At 36.9% G+C, this 18,921-nt stretch overlaps 2 protein-coding genes across 3 annotated transcripts in view; one reads left to right on the top strand and one right to left on the bottom strand.

Moving 5' to 3' along the window:
- The window catches only part of TWF1 (twinfilin actin binding protein 1), a 19,309-nt gene extending 11,138 nt beyond the window's left edge, over window positions 1-8,171 (top strand). Inside the window, exons 6-9 of the mRNA XM_035332624.1 lie at window positions 2,511-2,636; window positions 2,809-2,959; window positions 3,202-3,323; window positions 4,969-8,171. Of these exons, the coding sequence (XP_035188515.1) occupies window positions 2,511-2,636; window positions 2,809-2,959; window positions 3,202-3,323; window positions 4,969-5,139 (570 nt within the window). The 3' untranslated portion in view covers window positions 5,140-8,171. The remainder of the gene's footprint in view (window positions 1-2,510; window positions 2,637-2,808; window positions 2,960-3,201; window positions 3,324-4,968) is intronic.
- IRAK4 (interleukin 1 receptor associated kinase 4) overlaps window positions 7,044-18,921 on the bottom strand; it is a 17,747-nt gene continuing 5,869 nt past the window's right edge. For both annotated transcript variants that reach the window (XM_035332610.1, XM_035332601.1), the window contains exons 7-11: window positions 17,866-17,975; window positions 15,396-15,579; window positions 14,459-14,521; window positions 11,449-11,607; window positions 7,044-11,341 (exon numbers count right to left, since the gene is read on the bottom strand). In XM_035332610.1, coding sequence (XP_035188501.1) covers window positions 11,309-11,341; window positions 11,449-11,607; window positions 14,459-14,521; window positions 15,396-15,579; window positions 17,866-17,975 — 549 coding nt within the window. In that variant the 3' untranslated portion in view covers window positions 7,044-11,308. The remainder of the gene's footprint in view (window positions 11,342-11,448; window positions 11,608-14,458; window positions 14,522-15,395; window positions 15,580-17,865; window positions 17,976-18,921) is intronic.

Here is an 18,921-nt window from a genome sequence, read left to right as displayed (position 1 = left end):
AACTGCAGATTGCTGCCACTTCAGCTTTATTTGAAGCATCCTGCAGTAGGTTAACTTGTGTCATTTGTATCTTTGTTGTTTCTGCCACTGAAGCAGTGTTTCATTAACTTCCCTGTTTTACCTTCAGCAAACTAAAAGCTTTCTGATATTAAAAATAAAAAATTGAGTTTTGCACATTTATATTCTTTTGTCATTCCCCTAAGAAGTATTTCACTGAATGAGGTCAGAGGTTACTTACCTAGGCTACTGTCAAGACCCTAAGTGAGCAACAGCAGGAATCTGAGGAGGGTGTAAGGGCAGGGTAAGAGGCTATAATAGTTCATTTGAGTACTCGCCCATTGCCTCGGCCTTTGCAGGCTGTCATCTAGTCTTGTCACTTTTCTAAATCCGTGTAAAGTTTTGTTGGACACAGATCCCGTGGCAGTGTATCCCACAGCTTGACAAAGCACTGTGTGAAGAACTGCTGCGTGCTATCTACCAGCTGGTTCTGATACCCCTACAGATTGCGTAGGGAAGGCAGAGAACAGTCATTTCTCACTCTTTTCTTCCCCTATTCCCCAGTATATCCACAAGACCTCTGTATTTCTTATCAGTTATCTCTTCTGGGCTGAGAAGTCCAAATCCATGTCCTTGTTCCTCCTAAAGAAGACACTCCATACTTCTGATCCTTTTGCTCTTCTCTGCAGTTTTTCCAGTTCTTCTATAAAATTTATGAAAAGGAGGGATGGGGAAGCCAGAACTGCATGTGGTATTCAAGATACGGGCATGTTATTGATATCTACAGTGTGTAATGATGTGTTCTGTTCTCTACTCTTACTAACAATTCGTAACATTTCATTTGTGGGTGGGTGGTTAGTAGTGTTTTATTATTATTATTATTTGTTACCGTTGTGGTTTTTTTTTTTTTGCCAAAGCTGGTCACTGAGCTGACATTTTCAGAGAAATATTTTGTGTGACCTGCGTGGTATTGCTCCTGAAGGGCAGTAGCTAGCTCAACCCTGTCACTGTGCAAGTATTAGAGAGGTCGTTTTTCCTTCCACATATATTGTTTTACATTTATTCACATCAAATTTCATCTGCCATTTTATCACCCTCTCAGCAGTCATCACTAACAAATCTTGCAGTGTGATTTAAGTATTTTTTGAAGTGGCTTGGGTGTTTTGTTTTGTTTTAGTGGTCTGAAATATTTTAATCCTTTCCATAGATCTGGATGCTGGGCTACTCTCTTCAGATTACTGTCCTGAGACTTCAGAGATGTCTTTGACGTCTTTTATGGTTTTTTAATATGTTTTATTATATTTTGTTCTGTAATGCCAATTTTATAATGCTTATTAGTCAGGCTTTTATGCAGATATATTTTGCAACTATTTGTAATATAATCTTGTTAAGAAATTTGTTAGTTTTATACAAAAGTAAGCTCCTCTGTTTCTTTCTGTTTCTTCCTTCTTTGTTACTGATAAACTGTCCTTTAAAATGTGAAGCATAGTTTAGTATTGTCTCAAGTGTCTTTTTTTAATTTGTTTTCATTCTTGTTGCATATTTCACTATCTATTTTTAATTAAAGCTGATCATCCTGAAGATTTTAGATCTAAAACCCACATTTTCCACTTTGTGTACTTTCCTGTCTGGCTTTTTGCTACCTCTTTACCAATGTTAACTGCATTTGTAAAATTACATCAGGAATCAGGATATTCAAAAGCTAACACTTGGACAAATTTAGGCTTGGAAAGACTGGAAGCCAGAGCTCATTTTCTAAGAAACTGCATGAACGTTAACATACACCACATAAATTCTTGAGAAGTAGCTTTAAAGCAACTGTCTTTTTATCTCAAATAGTTTATGTGACTAACGTAACCAGATTACGAGTGATTGTCTAGCTTCCAGTTACCATCTGATTTTCTACTTCGTGTTATACCTAGAAGTCGAGGATTGAGACTTCGCTTGCTTGTTTTTTGTTTGCTTTCTTTTTGGTGTAGGATTTTGGGGGAGGATGCTAAAGAGGGAGGGAGGGAAGATACTTTGTTTTTTTACTTTAAGAAGATCAGTTTCTCTAATAAGACATAACTTTTCTCTCTTCCTCCCAGAATGTTGAAAAATTTCTATGTTTTGATCTAAAAATGCTCAAGATACAGCGAAGTTTATAAAAAACATTGTCAGTTCAAAAGTGCAGCATATGAAAATCAAGCTCCTGGCTTACTGTATCTTTGTACCAGAATTTAACTTGGAGCTTCCTTGACATTTGGGCAATTTTTTTCTCTTGTGATTCTGTGGGTTTTACAAAGCTAGCTGTTTCAGAGGCATGAAACTGTTTTCAGGTAAGTAAGCAACATGTAACTGTAAATTAAAAGTATGCAAGTCTTTTCCAGAAGTGGATGATGGTGCAGTGTGGCTTATTCTCAGAATAGCTACTGCTAACTCTGTGTGTTGCCATATGCGATGCATTGTCAGTTATTGCATGAAACAAAATGCTTGCGGAAGTTTGTTTACATTTCAATTGACTTGTGTTCCAGGTACAAACAGATGTTGGTGTAGATACCAAGCATCAAACGCTGCAAGGAGTAGCATTCCCCATTGCTAAAGAAGCTATTCACGCTTTGGAGAAATTGAAAAATAAGCAACTCAATTATGTGCAACTGGCAAGTATAAAATACTTGAAGTATTTTTAATAGTGAATACTAAATAGATTGCCTGCGTATTGTACAATATATGGTGATACTGATACATTACAGTTCAGTATTTTTTCCATCCTATCATATTCTCTGGTTTGCTTTCTGTGTATTAACTATATTCATTTTTCTTTGTTAACAGCAAATTGATATGAAAAATGAAACTATTGTTTTGGCTAACACACTTCATACTGAACTGAAGGACTTGCCAAAAAGAATTCCTAAGGACGCTGCACGTTACCACTTTTTCCTCTATAAGCATGCCCATGAAGGAGACTATTTGGAATCCATAGGTATGAGAAAATTTCCAATGTAAACTCTAATTGGTTTGTTTCAAATAGTTTAGTAATCTTGAGGCAGAGAGAAAGAGGCATGAATCTGACCTCTCAGTGTAATGGAGCGAAGCATCCTAACCTGTTCTGGATATTTTCCCTTTCAAGACTATACAGTTGCTTTGCAATGTCTTTCTGCTCTAAATGATTCTATGATACAGGTTTTGATAGGGTTTATTTCCGTTCTGATTTTTTTTCTGCAGTTTTCATCTACTCCATGCCAGGATACACCTGCAGTATACGAGAACGAATGCTATACTCTAGTTGTAAAAGTCCACTCTTAGAAATTGTAGAAGGACAGTTGTGGATGCCAATAATTAGAAAGGTAAGTATACTGGTATTTTTTCCATACCTCAGTTCCCTTCTTAATATTCTTAACCATAATTATATCTGCCACTACTTCCTGTAAACAATGAAAAGTTCTGCACAGTTATTAAAGATCTGCATAAAGATCTTAATCAACAAGAAGTACTTGTTGATTAAGCTTCAGGGCTTTTCTCTGGTTCATAATTTCTACACTTTTGTAGATTTAGAAGACACATTCTTCTGCATAAACAGACTGTTTGAGAGTACTTCGAAGGCCTATTTACAAGTAACATGATTTCTTACTAAAAGGCCTGTCATTCTTTGGACCGCAGCACGTTGTTGTTGAACATTAAATTCCTTTAAGGCCAAGGTTATGTAATAACTTTCAAAATAAAAAATCAAGCAGCAGTTCTGGATCTTAAACTGCATTTTAGGAGTCCTTGATGGGGCAAACAAGGACTTGTGAGTAAGTTGATCTTTCTACTTTGTAAAGACAACAAGTGATAACAAGGGTTTCTCACTTCCAGAGCAGAGGCCACAGTAATGGTCCATTTGTGAAATATATGACTGATGGTTACATTCTTAACACTTATGCTGTAAATTTAGAAGGATTTTGAGGCTTGGTTCCAGTAGGGTTTTTGTACGTGAAAAAAAGTAGTAGACTTGTCACTAGCCGTTTTTACTGTGTTGATGTAACTTAAATAGATTATCAGCACACGTATTTATACATTGCTATTTCTCAGAAATGTCTTTAGATGAGACATGTACCAAAGGACTCTTGAAAGTCCTGCAGACCTCTTTGTGACGCATGTACTTGTAACAGCAATACAGTGGCTGACAAGTCCGTCAAGCTGTGGTTGGCAGGCCATGAAGTGTTGAATGCTCAGCAGGACAGGGCCAAAGCATTTGTCTGAACTCTAAATTCATGCAATTAAAAACTGGGGTTTGGCTTCAGAACAGTGTTTTCTTTCATGTTTATATTATTACATTTAAAACAAAACAAACTCTTAATTAAATTTATTTTGGCTTTTCCCTGGCATGAATACTTGCTGAGTTGCAGTAATCCACGAGTTGTATAAGCTGTTTATACTCCTCCTTCAGTCTTAGGAAACAGCAATATATATACACATTGCTTTTACAAGTTTAATTTTTAAGACACTTTCTGGTGAAAAAGGTTTAATTTTTAAAATGTGAAGATTATGCTGGAACAATGAAAAGTTCCTACTTTTGAGGGGAAGATAAACAAAGGAAATTTTCTGAAAGATCGCACGTTGCTTTGTTAAGGAAGTTTCTTACAGAGGACTAATAAGCACTTGTTTCCACATGGAGTGTGTACTCCTAGTTATTGCTGCGTACGCTGTGCTAAAGCTTGGGGCAGGAGGAGTTTCTTGGGATATGTAGTTGTGCTTATATTTAAGGAAGAACTGATGAAATCAAAATGCACTTACATCAATATTGCTAAGAGTATAGTTGATTCTCAGAAAGACTATCCAGGATTTCTAAGGTGATTAGGCACAAGTTGAGAACATTTTGTGCTAGACTCTGAACATTATTGTACATACTGGTTTTAGTACAGTATTTCGAACTTGAGCAAAATTTCTAAATGTTATTAAATGCCTAAGACGAGTATGGTAAGTAATAGTATAAGCTGCTTTTTTTTTCAGATCGAAATTGATAATGGTGATGAGTTAACTGCTGACTTCCTTTATGAAGAGGTTCATCCAAAACAACATGCACACAAACAAAGTTTTGCTAAACCAAAAGGTCCTGCAGGGAAGAGGGGAATACGAAGACTGATCAGAGGTCCAGCAGAGACTGAAACATCTAGTGATTAGAAACTGTCATTTCAATTAATTATAGGGTATTACAGTTTTTAAAAAAATCTGACTTTTGCTAATGAACTGAAATCATTCCATCCGTAGATGCTAGGGGGAAAAAAAAGCTCTTTTTACTCTCCCCTCTTCTGACCTCAGTGCTTCTCATGTTGTTACATGATTATATTTGTTGACCATATTTTATGACGTGGAAGAGTTGATTATTTTAAAGGTAGAGGAAGAAAAATAAGCTAGTATCCTTTTATTTTAAATTAGAATCCATTATTTAATAGCAATACATGTGATCATAAACTTCACAGACAAGACTATTAAGCCCATATTTTCTGTGGGTAAGTAGCAGCTGTATGCCTAGGTAACAAACCTGTATCCATATGAGTAGCCTGTTGAAACCCGTAAGACTTCACCTGTGTGAAGAGCTGAAGCACTATCTAGCGCTGTCCCAGATAAATCATTTATTTTTTCTGGTAGCTGTCATGGACAGTAACATATCAGAAGATTTTCTTATGTTTTTGACGTGATGGATTGTTGGTGTTTTCTTTATTTTATTTTTTTTTCTTTTTTTTAGTAGAAAAGATTAATTGAAATCTGTTATCTATCGATTAATGGCATGGTCATTTCAAACTTACGACCCATTTAGTGGAATTGTCTCTTAGGATAATCTGACATAAAACCACTACAGCTTTTCCAGACTTCTATACCACTCATAAGACTTACATATTAAGTACTGAATGACCAAGTTAAATGTGATTAAAAGTGCATCAGTCAGTATACTCAGTAGATCACGGAGCTGCTTTCAAAGTGATATGCTTAAAGTTTCTAATAAATGATTGATAATCTATCTATGCACTTGGATCTAAAATTGTGCAAGTTCATTAAAAATGGAAATAGATTTGCTTTGTCTCATAATGATGATTTATTCTTGAGAGCCTAGTTAGTGCTCTTCCAATATCAACTGCAACTTTAATGGTATTCTGAAAATTACTTTTCCTAAATGTTTGAAATTTAATAGTAACTTAAATCTTAAACAAAATCCAACTGGGTCTTGAAAAACTGCTGGCAGCACCTGAGTAGGATTTTGTGGTGTTTGTTTTTTTCTGCTTCCCTTCTAAATTCTAAAATTAACTAGAAGAGTCTTAAACTTGATTAACCATGAATTATCTATTTAATAGGAAGAGGAAAAATAGATGATTTTTACAAGATTAAAGAATAAATGGATGTGAAAATCAAGTATTGGGTGACCTTAAGTATTTAAAATTGTGTAATGAGACAAATTCTAAAGGATAGATTATGTTCCCCAGTGGGGACTTGCTTTTTAGTATCTTGTATGTGAGCTTTGTGCTTTTGATTTTTTTAATTATTATTTTTAGAGCTACATGGGAGCTGCAAGTCTTGGTTCACCGCGTATTATTAGGTGCTGGTTGTATACATTGTATAGCTGAATCATGTGTTTACCTGGTGGAGGATAGCTCAGTTTAACATAGTTCTGTAGGGAAATAAGGCTTAGACACTACTAGTTCCTGATAAAATTTGTTGTGTCATATGTATTATGTCATTTGGAGATACTAGCTTGTTACTGAGATTGCACTATGTAATGTGAAGGTTGCAATAGTCGCTGGTTTTACTGTGTTGTTTATATGCAGTAGGAATCTGACACCTCAGCTTTTTTCACTTAATCGTATACACTACATCAATCCAATTCAATAGCTCCTGATCCTCAGATAATCTCCTGCTTGCCCTTAGCTGCTGTGTTCTTTCTTCTGCCTCTTGCCTCCACCTTCTAGGGCAATGAGCTGGTCCTCGGGACGTTTCTTCTGTGTACTACTGGTGAGACAAGTGTCATTGCTTTTAAACATGGTTAGTGTGTATGCAGCACATGCACTGTAACTAGTGTTTTTTGTTTTTTAATTTGAAGTCTGAATCATTTCAGCACTTTTTATTTAAGGTAAACATTTGACTTGTACCAGTTGAAAATTACTGCAAGAGGGCTTTTTGTTTGAATTTAAGATTCCTGCCCATGTGTCAACCATGCCAAGAGTGCACATACATTTTTTTTTTACACTCATTTGAGCCAGTAAAGAAGTTCAGCTTTTTAGTATGAACTGTTCTAAATAATGAACAGTTTGACCAGTTGTGGTTATATGCATGTTTTTTTGTTGTTGCTGTTGTTTTTGCTTTTGTTGTTTTCCCTTTTTCTCCTCCTAATCCTGCCCTAGGTAGATGAGGATAGAAAGTAGAAAGCTGAATCTGGAGGATGGCCAGAGCTGGTTAAGTGATTATGTGAGGGAGCTTACAATGAGCTGTTGTGGACTTCAGCCCAAACCAAACTTTTAAGTTATTTTACTTTAAAATATTTCATGTGGGTGTACAAACCCTTGACCAGCCAGCAGAGTAATGTCCTGAGCATATTTCCCTCTCACTTTCCCCTAAAAGAGAAAGCCTGCTCTGACAGACAATTCTCTTTGAGTTACATGAAGTCTTGCACTGCCAACTGCCTCTTCAGGCCTCTTGTAGCTATTCTCCTGACACAGCAATAAGAAGCTTTTCTGATCTTTTTGTAAGATCTATCATGTTTACATCTGTGTAGTTGCCTCCCATAACACTACTACTGTTAAGACATGTTCAGAGCCAGCACACAATGAGGGCATTAAAAAAGTTATTTCTTAAACTGTCTGTGGTAATTTAATAATTGAAAGTGTCCATTTAAAACTATTGTTGGCCTTCATAAAGCCCAAAAGCAATGCAGCCGCTTGCATTTAAATCACAAGCTATTTAATTGTTGTAAATTAACATGACATATAATTATTTTTGAAGTGTCTATGTTGCAAAGTAGGGACAATTGGATTTTACAGACCTCCTGTGAGGGGGTTGTGAGACTAGTCAAGGTAAGAATTGGTCTGTCAGTTGAATAAACACATTGATAAAGGAAACTTTTGATTTATGCTGTCTATGTATTCAATGAAAACCACCTTCAGATGCTAAAATTAACTTTATCTATTTTGTAATCTACTTTATAAATAAAGATTGATGCTTTAGTTCAGTGTTGTCTAAATCATTTCAGAGTCTCTCTTTAACAAAGGTACATATTTTATCATCATGGTGTGTAAGCAGCAGGAGAAAAAAGAAAAAGTGACTGCAGGATAACAACAGAGGTGGGCAGGAACAAAGTTGCTGATTCTTGCTACTGAAGAAGAATTGTTATATGCTCTGTTATACAGCTACTTCCCTGTTGCTTTATGGAAGCCTTCATAGCAGCATCCAAGCGTGTTTAACTCCTGAGGGTTTTTATGCTTTCAACAACACACTGCTTCAAAAGATTTTTCTGTCCTTTCAAAATGCTGAAGTAGATGATTAGTAATCTAATAGTTTGAGCTGCTGCTAATTGCTCAGCATGAGGTAGTAAAATTAAATAATCAAAGGGTGATGTTTCATAAATGGTCATCTGAACTGCCAAAAACTAGTCTGCTTGTAGTCTTCCTAAAGATCAGTTAGTGCTTCGGCTTTTCTTTTAAATGTCCTGCCAACACCTCCCCACAGGGAAGAGGGATGATATGGCAGTTTGGCAGGTGGAAGAAGGAACTTTGTGGATGTTTTGAACAAGAGTTTAAGAGAACAATTTTAATGCAAAATGCTGTACAAAAAGACAGTTGTTCCTAAAAAAGGCACAGGGAAGAGAGGAAGGTGGTATGCTGTATGTGAGCATGAATATCAGACAACTTGAACAGAAGCCACTTTATTTGCCATATGTTGAGTGGGTGTTTAATACAACACTGGCCATCTTGAATACAAAGGTGCAGCAATTCTTTACATTTCAGCAAGAATATGAAAACCTGTGGCTGACAAAAGGTGTGAAGGCTCAAAAAAAAGTGCTCTCTCTTCAGCTATTAGCAGCTGTACCAAATTTTCTCTCACCTCCAGCTCCATCAATCATTTATTCACCAAGAACATGAATGACCAGGTTACTGACTTCTGTCACAGAAAGCTTTACTATAGTAAAGGATGCAGCCTCAGATAGCTTAATGCTTTCTGCAGGTAATAGATGGAGCTGAAGTGAGCTACTATTGCCCCCTGTCAGGGGCTATAAGTGCTGGTTTTAATATCTTCAGACCTTAAAAAAACACACTGGGGTAGGGCAGGTCCCCTCTTCTTGCAACTTGTGACTAGTAGAAACAACCAAAAACACATAAGCTAGCTACATTCACTTAACACACATCTTTATTCCTAACTGGGATTCTACAAAAAGAGCTCGCTTTTTATTATTTATTTTTTAACTGGAGGGGTGGCAAACCTGCTTCATTTTCAGTGAGTGAGGAGAACTACCAGCAAAATCAGGTGCTAACAGGCAGGCAGCCCAAAGAGGCAGTTCGCAGGTCCACTATGACGGAAGAACATGAACTCACATACTTGTGATAATAATGCTCCTAGTACTTAACATCACATCTGGTACATGAACAAAGTTGTTCTACACTACCAGCAGTAAACAGCACTCATCAGGGAGACAACAAACACACTTCAGGGTAACAATATAGATGTATTTGAGCTCCAGGGAACAGTAAAAAGCAGAAATGATCTAAAAGGATGCCTTCAAGTAACAGCTGGAAGAGTTGTTTAAAGAATGACTTTAAATGCATTTTATTCTCATTTCATTTTATAGCAGGGTAAGTTTTTTTCCTTCCCTCCACTATCCCTGGTCCAAAGCTGTGCAGCTTTATTCCATGCAGTGAGGTTAACATAATGCAGTTATCAGACACAAGCAACAGAAAATGCCAGTTGTTTCCACGACTAAAGCATCTACAGTCATACTGCAGTGTTTTTATTTATGTTAAACAGCTTTTAATGTTTATACGCAATAAAACTAGAAATGGTTTAAGTGGATACTGCTTTCTAGGTTAATCTATCATTTTGAAAGGGAAATACAGAATAACTTAACAGTTAAGCCAGCGTTCTGAAGTTGTAGAAGGCATACTTCTAGCACTTGTATTTACAAAGATACGTGCCCCTAAATGCCGTCGGATCCTTTTCTGATTTTTTTTTTTCTCCATAATCATAGATCTTAGTCTAGCTGTACACCAAACTATTTTCTTATCCCTAGGCTGTAAAGAAAAAGTTTGAAGTACAAGAAAAGGTTTATATGAAACTAACCTTTTTCATTTACAGAGGTAGTCCAAAGTATCTAGAATCTCATTAAAAAGGGAATGAAGTGAATAGTCTTTGATTTGTCGCTCTTCCTACTTGAGAAAGCTTTCCATGCCTTTAAATGTATATTTTAATATTTACTAATATCCATACATATAAGAGCTTAATTATTTAGCTAAGGAGAGGGCAGAATTGGTCCTAACAATGTTATATTGGTTTCTTTTAACAAAATAAACCATCTGTATTTGCAATATCTCATATAGAATCTTATTCTAAAACATAAAATATTACAAGTAATGTGAGTCTTCCTATGAACAAAGATTAAACTGTCTGTCATCACACCGAGTTCACCAGGAAAAAGCTATACATACTTTTGCATTTGCATTGCAATGTAATTGTTTTACTTATAAAACCTTGAAACCTAAAAGATAGCAACATTTATTTGAAAAGAAATTCTGAGAAGACTTTTTGAAAAAGTCATATTCACAAACATTACCAGTCTATTCTCACACTAATACGAACCATCAAGCTAAAACGCTAAACAAGAAGTTGGTTTTAAATGGGTACTGCTATTGTATTTTCCCAACAAGACAGTGTAAGTGCCAGTTACATCTGTTAAATGTTTTTCTCTTCAGTAGAAAAAGGTCTAGTAGGTTCACTCAAGAAAGTGATTTGCAGAAAGACATCCTACCCTGCTACTGTCACGCGTGTTTGTTGAAGACATACTTGAAAAATCAAAAGACATTTCCATTTTACGATCTATTTGTTTAAAAAGCTGTGTAGATGTACCTGCACTAAAACTTGTTAATACAAAAAAAAAAAAAATCTGTTGAAGGTCCAGTGGCTAAGGATACATGGAAGTGCTGCTCAGTTAAAAAATAGCACAATGGTGACAAGCCAACAACACACCTTATACGCAGGCCAGAAAGTTCTGGAAAGCAGAAAAGCTCATAATGTTGCACTATGTGCTGATAGTCTGCGTTTGTTACTGGTCTGTACTCCGTATAGAAAACGTGTGTATCAGAAGAAACATATGTCAAGCTTTTATCTCTTGTAGGTGCTGCTGGACCTGCAAAAGAACAGAGAGAAGTACAAAGAACTGACACTGTAACTACAAAAAAAAAAAAAAAAAAAAAAAAAGCTAAAAATAAGCCTTCAATCTGAAAAGCTACATACCATCTTACTGTTTGGCCTCCTGTTTTTCTTCTCATTCAGACACTGATCAGCAATTGAATACATTTTATGAACCGAAGTTGCATCCCAGTCATGCATCTTTACATCAACATAATCCTCAATAGTTGCTTCCTCATCCTCAATTTCATCTTTGATACTTAACTGCAAGAGAGTTTGAAGCAACGAGCAGGTAACACTGTAAGCATCTGAAGGTCGTGTATTACACAAACAATTTGAAAACTTGCTTTTCAGGGCTCTTCATTTATTTTTACAACCACTTTTCTAGACAGAATAATGACAGTGGTTTGGCTGCATAATTATTTATCAATATTCGCAGAAACAACTTATGAGACTATAGTGTGTGATAAAAGCGTACAGTACATTTATCTCTTTAATATTCAAGGCTCAATTAACAATTCAAGGCTTAGTACAGTTTCTTATAGTGCTGCTTCTTTTGAAAAAGTACCAAAGTACCCATGTTTACTTACTAACCCACAAGTATGCAAGCATAAGCACAAATAACTTTTCTTTTTTGTCAAGTTCGTAAAGCCTCATTCTGGAGATTAATGCCTTCCTCCACCAGTCAGTCACTGGCTGCTATGTCTACTCTAAGGAAACTTCTACATCAGTTGACAAGGAAACACCAGACGATGTCATCTACCTGGACTTGTGAAAGGCCTTTGACATGGTCCCACATGACATCCTGATATCCAAATTAGAGAAATATGGATTTGAAGGATTGTCCATTCACTGGATAAGGAGTTGGCCTGAAGGCTGCACCCAGAGCGTGGTGGTCAATGGCTTTATGTCCAGGTGGAGGCCGGTGACAAGTGGTGTCCCTCAGGGGTCTGTCCTGGGACCGGTACTGTTTAATATCTTTATCAATGACATGGACAGTGGGATTGAGTGCACCCTCAGCAAGTTTGCAAATGACACCAAGCTGCGTGGTGTGGTTGATACAATAGAGGGAAGGGATGCCATCCAGAGGGACCTGGGCAGGCTTGAGAAGTGGGCCCACGTGAACCTCATGAGGTTCAACAAGGCCAAGTGCAGGGTGCTGCACCTGGGTTGGGGCAATCCTGGACACAGACACAGACTGGGAGAAGAACTCACTGAGAGCAGCCTTGCAGAGAAGGACTTGGGGGTTCTGGTGGACAAGAAGCTCGACAGGAGCCAGCAGTGCGTGCCTGCAGCCCAGAGGGCCAACTGCATCCTGGGCTGCATCAATCAAGGGAAGTGATTGTCCTCCTCTGCTCTGCTCTTGTGAGACCCCACTTGGAGTCCTGCATCCAGGTCTGGGGCCCCCAGCACCAGAAGGATGTGGGGCTGTTAGAGCGGGTCCAGAGGGCTGGCCACACAGTTGACCAGAGGGCTGGAGCACCTCTCCTATGAAGATAGGCTGAGGGAGTTGGGGATGTTCAGCCCAAAGAAAGGGCTCTGGGGTGACCTCAATGCAGCTTTTAAATACTTAAAGGGGGCTTATAAAAAAAAAATATGGAGAGCAACTTTTTGCTCAGGCAGACAAGGACAAGGGGGAATGGTTTTAAACTAAAAGGGGAGATTTAGAATTTAGATGTTAGGAGGAAATTCTTCCCTCAGAGGGTGGTGGGGCACTGGAACAGGCTGCCCAGAGAAGCTGTGGATGCCCCATCCCTGGAGGTGTTCAAGACCAGGTAGAACAAGGCCCTGGGCAACCTGCTCTAGTGGGAGGTGTCCCTGCCCAGGGCAGGGGGGCTGGAACTGGATGATCTTTAAGGTCCCTTCCAACCCAAGCCATTCTATGATTCTAGTCTGAAATCAATTTTCAAATCTGATGGTTTTAGTCCCGAACTTTCCACTCCACACTTGAACTACATTATCAGCAATCAAAAATACTGTCTGAGGAATACCACAGACAAGTCAGCATGGTAATGGAAGAAAGAAATAAAAGTCAGGAAATAGAGGCAGACCTTCTGCTTTCCCCTTATGGGTGAGTCTGAAACTGCTGACATTCAACTACCCTGAAATTTTCAAAGCTAGGGATGTCATGTTGTCTCACTGACCATTCTCTTTATGCTCCCTGAAGTATGTTACAATGATAAAAATGTACCAATCATAATCTAAAATGGAATTAAAAGTATGATTTATCTTGTGAAAAAAAAAACACTTTAAATAAATAAATAAAGCTTAGGATTGCATTTGGCACAGTGTTGAGTTCTCCAAGGTCATCGCAGAGTTCAATAGGATAAGTATTACACCACTCCAGAAGATATGGATTAGAGAAAATATTCTATTAATAGCACACAGGTATTCCTAAAGCTGTGTTAGAAGTCATCTGCTAACACACAGTATGGAAACAAACAAACAAAAACTCACTTCTGTTTCATACTTAGTAAATAATTAAATTTATGCATAAGAACTGTACAAGGAAAAACCTTGGATTAAGTAGTTTGAAATTTAAAATTAAACCAAATGAAAAAGAGCGAGCTTCTAAGATTTTTGATTCAAAAGAGCAAGCTTGGAGACAATTTTCAAATTAGCAGACAATTGCAACTTAAACATTAATATGAAAACACCTCCAAACAGTTCTTCCATTCCCATTAGGGTTATAAACAAGGTATTTGCAAATTCTTAGTGAAGTTGAAGAGGATGAAAAATGATACAGCAATGGTAAGGAACACAAAGAGCCAATGGAGATGAATGCTTTAAGATGTTCTGGTGAAAGATGAACTACCAAGGTATCTGAGTAAAACTGGAATATGCTGATAAAGCAGAATGGTATAGCAATAAGAAACAGTATCAAAACAAAGAAATAAAACATCAGATGGAAGGAGATGACCTTGGGGACTGGGCAGTTATCTACCAGCCAAGAGAGAAAAGTTTCTGCCTCACTTCTAGAGCACACATTGATACAATAGCTCTTATCATAACTGCATCTCCTGCTGATTAATTTGATTGTCTAAGAACCTGTTAACTATGATTTCACATGAAGCGATCCCAGAGGGAGAGAGGGAAAAAACAAAAAGAAAAATACCAGTAACTGTGGTTCCCGGTTTTCATCTACTGGTGGAAGACCCGTTATTATTTCTAATAAGACCTATGAGAAAAATAAATAAATAAATAAATAAACAGAAGAGAAGCATAAACAACACTTAGCATATTTACCATTTGAGAAGAGGAACATAATCCTCGGTCTTTCAAACAAATGATGCTCACAGGGTCTGTATTTGTCCAAAGACAGCCATCTGTGCAATTGGTTGTTGTTCCTTCCTTTATTTCCATTATCATTTATTAGCAGTGTGGTTTGGCAAGTTTTTCCTCACCCTATATTGCATTGTTTCAAAGCAAAATGGAAGGATTTCCAAGATACTCAATTACACTATCTGGCCTACCTCCCCATAAAAAAAAATGCCATGAAGGAGGGTGTCAATGGCTCTTGAATCTATTCAGAATGGATTCATTTTTCTCCCAAATAGTAAGCAGTTATCTTTTTTGGATTGGGTAAGCACTGTATTCAGCTTTAAGGCAAACCTCACATGGTACTATGCATTTGGTGTTTAAATATAGTAAAAGAAAATTTAAATCTGCATCATTTTCTTAAAAAATTTCAACCAGAGTCACATTTCTGTGCATTACTATGCAAGAAGTAAAATTGTTTTACATTACTTCAACCCGTATTTATCTAGAACTTGGAATGTTATTTTACTCTGGTCTTTCATACATAAATTCGTATTTTAAAGATAACCATTTGAAAGTGCATTAGCAGATTCAAACTTTTGATCCACACAGTTAAATGCTTTTAAACAAATCAAAGTTTGGAAATACTTTCTTATGAGCACATCCACCAGGGGAAGGAGAAATAATAGAGCAGAATTAGTTCTCTCATGCTTAGTTCTTGGGTATTCTTGATTTTGTACACTTTAACCATTCACAAAACAGAATTCATATATGGCTTCGAACATTCTACTTACTACTCCAAAACTGAAGATATCAGATTTAGGCGTTATTTCTCCCCGCAAAGCTTCAGGTGCCATGTAGGCTGCTGTTCCAACAACTCTATCAGTCATGATGGTTTGTGTGAATGTTACAGATGCTCTTGCAAGTCCAAAGTCAGAAATTTTGGGCACATATGTATCAGTTAATAAGATATTTGCACTGGTGGAAAGAGGAGAAAAAAGAAAAATGAATTTTCCAAAACAGTAATTTGGTTTTATTACAGACTAATAACTCTTTAGTAACTAAATGCAAACTGGCATTCTGAATGTTTCTTGAAATATAAGGTCCTTATTCATATTTCTTCATATAAGAAATGCAATATATATATATATTTCAAGTTGCTCAATTTCAAAATGAATTGCTCTAAGTAAATCAAGAACCATCTGACAGGAAGACAAATCCATGCATAGTTTTTCTTGTGCATGCATGCATGCAGAAAAACCCTACCACAAAAACACAAGAAAAAGAGCAAAGTTGGGTATTGGGTCACATCTCTTGGGTTAAATCTCTACTCAGAACCAATAAAGCATGTTTTATACCTATTATCTAATACATCAACCCTTACAAATTCCCATGTCAAATGAATAACAATATTTATATTCTTCTCTTGAAAGGGAAACAATACTTCTTAATACTGGAAATGCGCTGTGTTTCTATTTGATCTCCAGCTTTTAATGGTCTTACAGAAAACCCGAAGAATGAAGCCTATCTAAAAGATCTTACATTTTCGAAAAATACTCAGTGGAATGAATTGTAGCATAAATCCTTCTACTGTTTCTTATGCTTGTAGGATTTGGAACCATTTTGAAATCACTTATTTATGTATTTTTCCTTATTTTCTGAATGGAACTTATTAGCAAACTACATAGCCAGATACAACATGTAACACTAGAAACTTACTCCTAACTTACCCTTCTTGTTCAGCAAACCTTGTCAGCAAAACTAACACAGCTGCAAGCTACAAAATGTCACTTGGCACTAGAACAGCTATAAAAAGTGTTATAATGTATAATCATTGCAAAAAGCCAAACATCAGCCAACAGGTTTCATATTTAAAGCTCATCTTCTAGAAGTAGGAACAGGATCACAACTTCAAGTTGATAAGCAGCTCAGATCTCTGAAGAGTCGAGCTAAAACAGGTCACTCTGTGATACACACGACAGAATCAAGTTTTATTGCAACTGTCTAGCTTCAAAAGATACACGAACTATCTCCTGGGTATAACCAACCAAAAAAATACAGTCAATTCTGACAACACCTATCCAGACATGCCCTGTCTAGCCTACAGAGAAGCTGTTCCAGTGCCTATGTAGTTATGAGACGTTCCCATGTAATAGATGAAAAGACATCTAAGTTCTACTTCACTTTTCATTTTGCTAAGCTTTAAGCGGGAAGGGCAGCAATACTTACACCACCAACCAAATTGATTGAACTAGTCACAGTGAAAGTGCAAGAGGTTACAAAATGGAATTCAAGAAAAACAAAACAAAACTCAATCCTGCAGTATGATCAACTCACAGCAGTTAGAAGGGTAGAGCAGCACAAGGTAATAAAAATGAGTCCCTCCCAGGCATTACACTTGTCCAGAAGCTTAAGCAGGGAAGAAAGAAGAAACGTGAATTGTCAAAGCAGCAGTACATTTTATGAGGGAGCTGAAGCAAAAAACTCTCTCTGCATAGGTTGAATTCACAAAACGTACACGTTCTAGATGTAGCAGAGTTGTCAGAAGCCAGAAAGCAACTGAAACATTCATCCCTGACACCCAACCAGTCAGTTTCTCCTTGTTAACCCACAAAAGGAGTAAGGCATTTAGGGCTTTTCTTCAAACATTTGTACTGCATTGGTATTTCAAAAGAGAACCAAACTGCTAGCAAGAAAGGGAGAAGTAAAAAAATCACAGAATGCAAAAGCTTTTTCTGATCCCTAGCAAAAAAAATGGTATAACAAACAAGTGAACACCACATCACCCTTGAAGAACCCTGAATTTCATAAACCTGACTTAAGTCATTTTAAAGTCTTCAAGATAAATAGAAAGAAATCGAAGGAGACACTCAGAAGAAGTGTTCTAGGAAGAAAAAAAAAAAAAAAAAAAAAAAAAAAAAGCTGCGTTTTCATCTGAAAAACTCCCAGTTTAAGAAATCTTAATATTCTCCAACAGCAGCTTTTTTGTTAGCAGTGACTATGGAAGAACAGAACTTCTGTGTGTCTTTGCAGCACTCAAATAACTGCTGGATAGTGACAGATTACAACAGCCCCAATTATCTTTAGAAGCCTGTTCTGGTCATGTCCTTGCGGCACAGACAAGATTATGGTGATGGATGGCACTTGCAGAAAAGATTGTGCCCTTGAATGAAGCAATGATTCTTTCAGTCTGTTCCCTCTAACAAACTTTAAAAGGGTACAACAACAAAAAAGAAGCAGCCAGTGATAGTCAGCAGCTTTTACCTTTTAATGTCTCTGTGAATATGATTATTGTCATGCAAAAAGTTGATGCCATTTGCTGTACCTTGAGCAATTTTACATCTCGTATCCCACGAAATTGGTGGAGTATCATCCTTGAATAAAAAAGGAAAAAGTGCAAACATGAAAATCTGTTATACACAGATACAAAATGTCTACGTAATACCAAACAAAAAAACCCCTACAATCCAAAACAACAATCGCTTGCTACATTGTGACTTTCAAGTAAATCATTTAAAAGACTAATAGTATAGATTTCTTAATTTACCTTGACAGAGTCACATTTAGTTCTCTTCCCCACACTTTGCAGCAGATTAATTTACTGTTTTGCAGCAGTTGTTCTCAGTAATATTTGGTGCTGACCCTGTAGGACAAGCTACATTGCAAAGAACTACCTGCATCTACTGCACCTTGCTCTTCGTACCAGCAATACCAGTGCCTTTTAAGTCAAAGCCAATCATTCCAAGCAATCAACATTTTTGTACTACTAATAAGAAGCTTTTGTACTACTAATAAGAAGCTTCACTAATAAGAAGCTACATTTCTGTACTTAACACTTTTCCATGAATTTAGCTCAATCCACACCAATAACTAGACCTTCTAAGTGAAGACACCTTTCAAAGTGCATTTCAAAAGCACTTTTTAGTCTTGTCAGTAGCCAAGGGAGGAGGATTAGAGTATTTTATCACTCTACCACCTCCCTTGCCTGCTCCTCAAAGCCGAGACAAGAAGCAGATGATATAAACAAGAGTTTATGCCTCAAAGCCAGTGAATTCACAATGAATCCTGTTTTATCAGCGTTTGCACACATTCAGAATATGCATTCCTCACCTATTTGACTTTATCAGATGAGGACTCTTTCTGAATTTATATTGTAAATTTGTCTTTTCCTTGTGAAGTACTCAGTATTTCCTACTTCGGCTTTCAATTAACACTATTCTCAGCTCACTTGTTGATAATGGCCAAAGTTACATGTAAATGAAATGTTCATCTCTGTCAAGGACAGTCATTTCTACAAATAAACTTGTACTGTCTTAAGCA

The sequence above is a fragment of the Oxyura jamaicensis genome, chromosome 1, assembly GCF_011077185.1.
Source record: "Oxyura jamaicensis isolate SHBP4307 breed ruddy duck chromosome 1, BPBGC_Ojam_1.0, whole genome shotgun sequence".
Taxonomy (NCBI): Eukaryota; Metazoa; Chordata; class Aves; order Anseriformes; family Anatidae; genus Oxyura; species Oxyura jamaicensis.
Note: the sequence above shows the minus strand (reverse complement) of the source record. Positions and strands in the feature narration are given on the sequence as shown.